Here is a 9,796-nt window from a genome sequence, read left to right as displayed (position 1 = left end):
CGCCATTTATTTACAACGAATTTAATTATGGATTATTATCGATTAGTTGTTGCAACTCTAAAATATACAGTGCAAAAGTTTTAGGTGCTGGTGAGAAAATGTTGGAAAGTAAGAATGCTTTCAAAAATAGAAGTGTATTTTTCTTTTAGTTTTTTTTTTATCAGTTAACAAAATGGAAAGTAAATGAACAGCCAAATGGAAGCCAAATCGCATTAATATTCAGTGTGACCACCTTTACAAACTTCTAGGTCTAAGCCTGGGATATAATCCCAGACGGACTCAATGATGTTGAGATAAGAAAAATGTGGGGGCCAAAACTATTACCTCTAGGACTCATTATTGTTCTCTAAACTGAAGATGACATCAGCTGTATGCTTGGGGTAATTGTCCTGCAGCAGAATAAATTTGGGGCCAAATAGTTGCCTCCCTGGTGAAATCTGCCTGTATTTCTCAGCATTGATGACAACATTAAACCTGACCAAATCTTCAACACCATTTGCAGAAATGCAGCCCCAAACCTGCAGGAAACCTCAACTATGCTTCTCTGTTGCCTGCAGGTACTGACCCACTCTCCAGCCCTTTTGTCAAACCTTTTTTATTCTACAGTCAAATATTACAGATTTTGACTCATCAGTCCAGAGCACCTGCTGCACCCCAGTTCCTATGTTTTTCAGCATTGTTGAGTCACTTAGCCTTGTTTCCATGTCAGAGGTATGGCTATTTGCAATTTGTCCATGACTGCCATTTATGGCAAGACTTCTCCAGACAGTAAATGGTTGAACCTGGGTCCAACTACTTTCCGCTAGTTCTTTGCTGATGCCACTGCTGGAAAGTAAGCATGATGTGTCATTCACTCACTACATTAAATTTCCTTGGTCAACCAATGCATCTATGGTACTCAACATTGCCAGTTTCTTTATGCTTTTCAAAATAGCTTTACCAGCAAATCTTGAATCCCCAGTCTGCATTTAAATCTTTGCCTGGGAGACTTTGCTGTTGCAGTATAACTACCTTGGCGTCTCATTTCTGTGCTCCTGACTCTGATCTTGACTTTAGGCAAGTATACAACTTGTGAAAAAGTAAGAACTGAAAGCCAAAGTGTCGACCGATTTTGGTTTTTCTCTGGCCTATGCCAGTATTTGGAAATCAGGGCAGCTGATGGCAAATATATGATGCAGATTTTTTATTTTTTTGCAGATATGTTTGGCCGATTTCCTTTTTTCCCCATTTATCTCATTAAATCGAACAGTTAATTAATAAGAAGTGATACAGAAAATAAATTAAACATTTATTGTTTATTTATTGAACACAAGCCTCTTCAATCAGTGCACTTGTTACCAAGTTTTGTAACCTGTAGACAAAACTACAGCTGGGTCGGGTGTTTTTTTAGTTTTTTCGGTGTGTTCCACAACCCAAATATTGATTTAAACTCTCTTCTTTTTGTTAATTGATGGAAAATAAATTAACACTTTTTTGAAAGCATTCTCACTTTACAGAATTGTTCCACAACTGCCTAAAACTCTTGCATAGAACTGTATATACACCAAACTGGCATAACATTATGACCACCTGCCTAATACTGTGTTGGTCCTTCTTTTGCTGCCAAAACAGTCCTGACTCGTCAGGCATTAACAGCATTAACTTGTCAACAAGTAGCTTGTCTGTTGGGTTAGACCACACAGGCCAGCCTTCACTCTCCATGTGCATCTTAGCAGCCCATGACCCTGTCGCCAGTTCACCACTGTTCCTTCCTTGGACCAATTTTGGTTAATACTGACCACTGTAGTTTTGGAGATGCTCTGATTTAGTTGTTTAGCCCTCACAATTTTGGCCCTTGTCAAACTCACTCAAATCCTTACACTTCCCCATTTTTCCTGCTTCACATCACACATCAAATTTGAGGACAAAATGTTCACTTCATGCCTAATCGTGCCCACCCACTAACAAATACCATGATGACGAGATAATCAGTGTTATTTACTTCACCATTCATAAATGTTATGCCTGGTTGGCGTACATGTTCTACTGCAGTATTATATTACATGTAGCCATACAGCATATTTCATGTGTGAATGTACTGTGAAATAAAAAGAAACATCATAAAATATAGACAAAACAAACAAAAAAATTAAAAGGGGGGCTACTAGTTCCTCTCTGCTTGGTTATCAAATCGTTTTTGAGCTTCTCTGACTTTAAACATTATATAAACATGCCGTCTCACTGCAGTAGAGGAAAATTTTCTTACGTGAACAATATTTAAAAAAACAAAAAAACAAAACATTAACTACCCCCAGCAGTTCACAACCCATAAAGCCTAACCTTTATTAACCACCATTACATCACTGTATTATCTCTACAAGAAAGAAAAAAACAGTATAATTCAATACATTTTAACAGAAACTAATTCAATAAGTTAATGAAAACATACAAATGTGTTTTCATCCTGTACAAATCAGTCTGCATCATTACAGACACAGTCATCAAGTTGCTACAAGCTCTTCACTATGTGCACATACTGGACAAACCAGTACATTATCATGCTTGATAACTTGTGATGAAATTCTATAAAGTGTGGCAGGATGTATTTGGAATAGTAGTATTTTATATAGTTCTTTATATTCATTAGTCCAAATGACTTTGCACTAAACCACCAACTGTTTGTGTGTATTCTTTTTTGAACAGCAGCCGGTTAATTGGCGGCCCAAGCCTCCAGGTCTTTCATGTCATCATCCTCCTCCTCTTCTCTTTTCTTTCCTGCTATAAGAACACATTTAAAACATGTTATTTGCTTTGTAGAAACTACACTGCAATTAGGTGAGTAGAACTGGGTTGTGAAACTGTTAACATGATACAGTGGAACCCGCTTATCTCGCCCTCGGTTACCTCGACAACCCTATTAAGTCGACGTTTTTGAAGTGGAACCGCCAAATTCTCGCTTTTTCTAAGCATTTTTTTATGTCGCCTTTTTTTATGTTGCCGAACCCTAATATCTCGAGCACAAGGGGGGAGAAATTTGCCATTTAACATCGGTTATCTCGGTGCAGCCGCAGAAGAACTCGCGAAAGTGGCGGAAAAATCAAGGCTTACAGCTGCTACAGGTGTTGTATTATATACTGGTGAATCTCTGCTGTTAGTTAGTGCACATATGCCCTTTGTTGTTAAATGGTATGCGATGAATGGGAGGCAAAAGCCGCGATTGGCGGCGCGGAATGTGTGATGACCATCCAAAATCATAGAATGAACACCGGCGGGGGTGGCGGGCGTGCATGCACATTCTCATTTATTAACGCACATCATGTACATAAAGAAATTTCAAGCACGTTAATATATTGCCGCCATTTTGATTTTCGTTTATCTCGATCATCGGTTACCTCGATGCTTTTTGGTGACCCCCTAGGACATCGACATAACCGGGTTCCACTGTAGTATGTTTTCTGCACTATTATGACACCTTAACTCTGGACTTGCACAGCACAGTATCACTTTATATCACACCATACTGCACATGGACACTTTAGACAATCACACTAAATCACTTTCATTTGTATTGTCAATATCTGCCATACTGCTTTATATATCTATATATATATTCACACACACACACACATACACATATATACACACATATTTCTATATTTTCATTTATCTACTTCATTTTATTTTTTCTATTTTATATATATATATATATATATATATATATATATATATATATATATATATATATGTAAATGTATATGTAAAAAAAAAAAAATTATATCCTTAAATTCTATTCCTTTTGTACTTGAATGCTGGATAGTCATATAAAGCATTTCACTGCATGTCGTACTATGTATGTATGTGTATGTGATGAATAAAATTTTAATTTAGATTTTTTTTTAAATACACTATATGGACAAAGGATTTGGGACACCTGACTTTTATTTGTACTTTTTCCCTAAACTTTTAGTACAAAATATATATTCGGGCATTACATTTTCTATTCACTTCAACTAGGAGACCCATGTGTTTGTGCATTGGTAAAAAGCGCTGTGGTTAACCATACTGAACACCTTTGGGGTCAACTGGATTGCTGACTGAACCCCAGGCTTGACCCTACATCAGCAGCTGACTTTACTAAAGCCCTTATGACTGATTAATCAGAAATTTCCACCAATGGAACATATTCCCAGAACAGGAGAGATGAAACAAAAACTCTGTTCTGAAGTTCTGAAGGTATGTAAGCACCCAAATAGTATTTTATCTTTTTCTTCAGGCTAGGGTACAAGAATTTAAAAGCCAATAATGCCACACTTGCGTTCAGTTATTATATCTGAAAAGGTTGGCCACTTTGACGAGTAAACATTTTAGATCAAATTTTGTTAAATGAAATGATTCTATAATTTTTTGTACATTTTTAAAAAAATTATTGTTCCATGTTGTAATTTCAGAATACATAGACATTAAACTGTGTACATAAAAAAAAAAAAACCTGCAAAAGTTGTGTTTTAAAATGTTTGACTGGTAGTGATATCTTTCCAAGTTATCGTCTCTTAGTTGTAAAGTCGTCAATTGTTAGAGAATTATAATAATTAGCAGTTCTTCTTCTTTCAGCTGCTCCCATTAGGGGTCGCCACAGCGGAACCATCCTTCTCAATAACTCTCTGTCCTCTACATCTGCCTCTTTCAAACCAACTACCTGCATGTCTTTCCTTGCCACAGCCATAAACCTCTTCCTTAGCCTTTTCCTCCTTCCTGGTGACTCCATACTCAGCAGTCTCCTACCAATATACCCCATGTCCCTCCTCTGCACATTTCCAATCCATCTCAAATCGAGCTTCTCTCACTTTGTCCCCAAAACGTCCTACATGCACAGTCCCTCTAATAAATTTGTTTCTAATCCTGTCCATCCTCGTCACTCCCAACGAAAACCTCAACATCTTCAGCTCTGCTACCTCCACCTCCTGTCTTTTAGTCAATGCCACTGTCTCTAAACCATACAACATCGCAGGTCTCAACCACTGTCCTATAAACTTTCCCTTACAATCTTGCAGATACCCCTCTATCACAAATCACTCCTGCTATCACTTTTCACCCACTCCACCCTGCCTGCACTCTTTACTTCACTTCTCTATCACACTCTCAATTACTTGGCACTGTTGATCCCAGGTGCTTTTTCCTGCAACCACACCACTCCACTCTCTCTTATTCACACACATGTACAACTGACCTTCATTCCCTTTCTTTCCAGCACCTATCTTCACCTCTCCAGGCTCTTCTCCACCTGTTCCCTACTCTCAGAACAAATAACTATCCGCAAACATCATAGTCCATAGAGACTCCTGTCTGACCTCGTCCATCAACCCATCAATCACCACTGCAAAAAGGAAAGGGCTCAGAGCTAATCCTTGATGCAGTCCAACCTCCACATTGAACCAGTCTGTTGTTCCTACTGCACACTTTACTGCTGTCACACTGTCCTCATACATGTTCTGCACCACCCTCACATATTTCTCTGCCACACCTGACTTACTAATACAATACTACAACTCCTCTCTTGGCACCCTGTCGTACGCTTTCTCTAAATCCACAAACACAATGCAACTCCTTCTGACCTTCTCTATACTTCTCCATCAACATTCTCTAAGCAAATAATGCATCTGTGGTGCGCTTCCTTGGCATGAACCCATACTGCTGCTTACAGATAGTCACCTCTTCTCTCAGCCTGGCTTCCACTACTCTTTTCCATAACTTCATGGTGTGACTGATCAATTTTATTCCCCTGTAGTTACTGCAGGTGTGCACATCTCCCTTATTCTTAGAAATCAGGACCAGCACACACCTTCTCCATTCTACAGGCATCCTCTCACCTTCCAAAATTTTGTTGAACAATCTGGTTAAAAACTCCACTGCCATCTCTCCTAAACATTTCCATGCTTCTACCAGTATGTCATCTGGCCAACCGAGTTTCACCTCTTCATCCTCTTAATCGCTGCTCCCACTTCCTCCTTACTAATCCTATCCACTTCCTGCTTCACTATCTCCACTTCATTCAACCTTCTCTCTCATTTTCAGCTGCTCAAAATACTCCCTCCATCTTTTCAACACACTCTCCTTATTAGTCAATACATTTCCATATCCATCCCTTATTGCTCTAACTTGCAGCACATACTTCCGAGCTCGGTTCCCCTGCCTGGCCAATCTGTATAAATCCTTTTCTCCTTCCTTAGTGTCCAACTTTCTATACAGCTCCTCATATGCCTTTTCTTTAGCTTTTGCCACATCCCTCTTTACCTGCTGCAGCATCTCCTTGTACTCCAGCCTACTTTTCTCATCACTCTGTCGATCCCAATTCTGTTTCACCAACCTCTTTCTCCTTATGCTTTCCTGCACTTCCTCATTCCACCACCTCTTTGTCTTTCTTTATATTTCCAGATGTCACACCAAGTACCCTTCTAGCAGTCTCCCTTATCACTTCTGCAGTAGTTGCTCCAGCACATCTTCACCACCTCCAAGTCCCTGTCTGACCTCTTCCCTGAAAATTACACTACAGTCTTCCTCCTTCAGTTTCCACCATCTTATTCTTATTTTAGTCCTCTCCTCCTCCTCTACACCTCCAACACCATCCTACGGTTATAAGGTTGTATAAAAATGTGTACGTTTATTGCTTATAAGTTTGTTCCTTATAATTGTTTATCACTGATGAGCAAGTCACTGGCGACAGTGGCAAGGAAAAACTCACTGAGATGGCATCATCTGGGTGGCACTAAATGTCCATTCATTGCCGTTCTATTGAGGTGTGTATTAACAGGTACACAGGTACTGAAAGATGTTGGCAGGGCCAGTGTAGCCAGACAACACCAGATGGAGGGCTCCATCTGGTGTTGTCTGGCTACACTGGCCCTGCCAACATCTTTCAGTCTCCAATCTCTCTCAGGTTGCATCTCCTGCATAGAACCATAGTCCACCTGTGTGCACCTTCTTCCACTCTTATATGTCGGTACAATGGCTCAGGACCACAGGCTGCATGAACAGTTTTAAACACCTGTTAATACACACCTCAATAGAACGGCAATGAATGGACATTTAGTGCCACCCAGATGATGCCATCTCAGTGAGTTTTTCCTTGCCACTGTCGCCAGTGACTTGCTCATCAGTGATAAACAATTATAAGGAACAAACTTATAAGCAATAAACGTACACATTTTTATACAACCTTATAACCGATTTATCTGTGTAAAACTGCTTTGTGACAATGCCCAATTGATTTGAATACTGCTGCTTAATAAGGAATGGTTAGAATGATGATATACTAATATTTCCAACCAGCTTTAAAATTAAACAAAAGATTTTAAACATCAATATGAAATTTGAATAAAAACTACCTGGTCTAGAAGGTAAGGATGTGGAAGGTACGTTTGGCAGCAGTACATTCTCTGTGTCCCTAATCTCCAGCAGGTTCTTATCTAGCTCTTCCTGCTCTAGCTCCTCCAATTCAGCCAGCAGTTCATCCTAGACCAATAAGAAACAAAGTTAGAACTAACAACAACAAATACCTTAAAGCTCATCTCAATTAAACATGACAGCAGAAAGTATGCAAAATTTGTCTTGTTCTTACCTCATCAAAATCCTCACTAAACCCAACAGGTTTTGAAATTGCATCAGAGATTTCTTGTGCCAACTCCTGCTGCTCTGTGATATCCTGCATGAGATCGTCAACTTTGTCTATGTCCCTAAGGGACAAGAAACACACCACAGTTTTTAATAACAGGCATAATTTTAATTTAATATTAGTATTTCTGTCAGAAGCCGAAGGCTTTCCTTGTCCATTCAAGTTGATTACATAAGTGTGAATTAGCTCCAAGTCTGTTATGATAATGAAAAACATACACTATTTGACCAACTGCATAATATATTTTAATTTATAAATAAACTAATTATATATATACACACATATACACACCCCTCTGGAAATAAAATAAGAGACCACTGCAATTTACTCCTAAATCTCTCTGAGTATGACAAGAATTCCATGCCAGTCTTTAATTTCTACTTAAGCACAACTCATTCTGCTTAATGAGGTACTGATTTGGTGATCACCTCAATCCAATCCTATTTAATGGGATATATATATATACAGACCAAAAGTTTGGACACACCTTCTCATTCAAAGAGTTTTCTTTATTTTCATGAATATGAAAATTGTAGAGTCACACTGAAGGCATCAAGGGCTATTTGACCAAGAAGGAGAGTGATGGGGTGCTGCGCCAGATGACCTGGCCTCCACAGTCACCGGACCTGAACCCAATCGAGATGGTTTAGGGGTGAGCTGGACCGCAGAGTGAAGGCAAAAGGGCCAACAAGTGCCAAGCATCTCTCGGGGAACTCCTTCAAGACTGTTGGAAGACCATTTCAGGTGACTACCTCTTGAAGCTCATCAAGAGAATGCCAAGAGTGTGCAAAGCAGTAATCAAAGCAAAAGGTGGCTACTTTGAAGAACCTAGAATTTGACATTTTTCAGTGGTTTCACACTTTTTTGTTATGTATATAATTCCATATATAATTCCACATGTGTTAATTCATAGTTTTGATGCCTTCAGTGTGAATCTACAATTTTCATAGTCATGAAAATAAAGAAAACTCTTTGAATGAGAAGGTGTGTCCAAACTTTTGGTCTGTACTGTATATATATATATATATATATATATATATATATATATATATATATATATATACTCCATAAAAATATAAACCACTGTTGTAATCAACACTCTGCAATGTGACCAATTACCAAAATTACCAAAAAGGTAATTTGAAATTAAAAAATATCCACTGAACATGCCAAAAACAGTAAAAAGAAAGGTTTTGTGTGAAGAAGAAAAGGCTCAAATCCTAGCTTTACTGGCACAAGGATTCAGTGAGCATCAAGTTGCTTCTATCCTTCATTTTTCAAAAGACAGCAGTTCACAAAAACAAGATCAAGCAACAGACACTAGGAAAAACAAAGCTACAGCCTGGAAAAGGCCGAAAACAGGTCAGTAACAAGCGAGATGACCCCAAACTTATTTGAATGTCAATCAAGAACCGTAGGCTGACCTCAAGTCACCTTCAACAACAGTGGCAGACTGGGGTGAAGTGCACGGCAAGAACAGTTCGAAACTGGCTCCTACAAGCAAGGCTGAAATCTTGTAACTGTAAAAAGCCCTTCATCAGTAAAAAGCAAAGAGCCAGGCTAAAGTTTGTAAAAGATCACAGGAATTGGACCTTAGCGGACTGTGGTTAGAAGCCCACAACCCACAGTGTCTTACACCAACTGTAAAATATGGAGGTGGGTCAGTGATGGTCTGGGGGTGCTTCAGCAAAGCTGGAATTGAACAGATTTGTCTTTGTCTTTGTCAAGGGCACATGAATCAAGCCAAGTTCAGGGTTGTTCTATTAGAACTTTGCTTCCTTCTGCTAAGACAATGTTCCCCAACTCAGAGGATTGGAATTTCCAACAGGACAATGCACAATGCCATACAGCCAGAGCATTTGGAGTCTGGATAGAGGATCACCAGATCAAGACCCTGTCATGGCCAGCCCAATCTCCAGATTTGAACCCTATTAAAAACCTCTGGAATGTCATCAAGAGGAAGCCGGATGGTCACAAACCATCAAGAAAAGCTGAGCTGTTTGCTTTTTAGCAAAAAGAGTGGCATAAAGTTACCAAAAACAATGTGGAAAAACTGGTGGAGAGCATGCAAAAACACATGAAAGCTGTAACTGCAAATCAGGGTTATTCCACCAAATACCGATTTCTTAATGTTATTTAGACAAAGCA

The 9,796-nt window shown here is 39.1% G+C and overlaps 1 protein-coding gene across 1 annotated transcript in view; it reads right to left on the bottom strand.

Moving 5' to 3' along the window:
• Positions 1 to 1,276: 1,276 nt before the first annotated feature.
• The window catches only part of LOC124393121 (charged multivesicular body protein 4b), a 43,968-nt gene continuing 35,448 nt past the window's right edge, over positions 1,277 to 9,796 (bottom strand). Inside the window, exons 3-5 of the mRNA XM_046860486.1 lie at positions 7,595 to 7,709; positions 7,362 to 7,488; positions 1,277 to 2,757 (exon numbers count right to left, since the gene is read on the bottom strand). Coding sequence (XP_046716442.1) covers positions 2,690 to 2,757; positions 7,362 to 7,488; positions 7,595 to 7,709 — 310 coding nt within the window. The 3' untranslated portion in view covers positions 1,277 to 2,689. The remainder of the gene's footprint in view (positions 2,758 to 7,361; positions 7,489 to 7,594; positions 7,710 to 9,796) is intronic.

This window comes from Silurus meridionalis, chromosome 1, assembly GCF_014805685.1.
Source record: "Silurus meridionalis isolate SWU-2019-XX chromosome 1, ASM1480568v1, whole genome shotgun sequence".
NCBI lineage: Eukaryota > Metazoa > Chordata > Actinopteri > Siluriformes > Siluridae > Silurus > Silurus meridionalis.
This window is presented reverse-complemented; position numbering and strand designations above follow the sequence as displayed.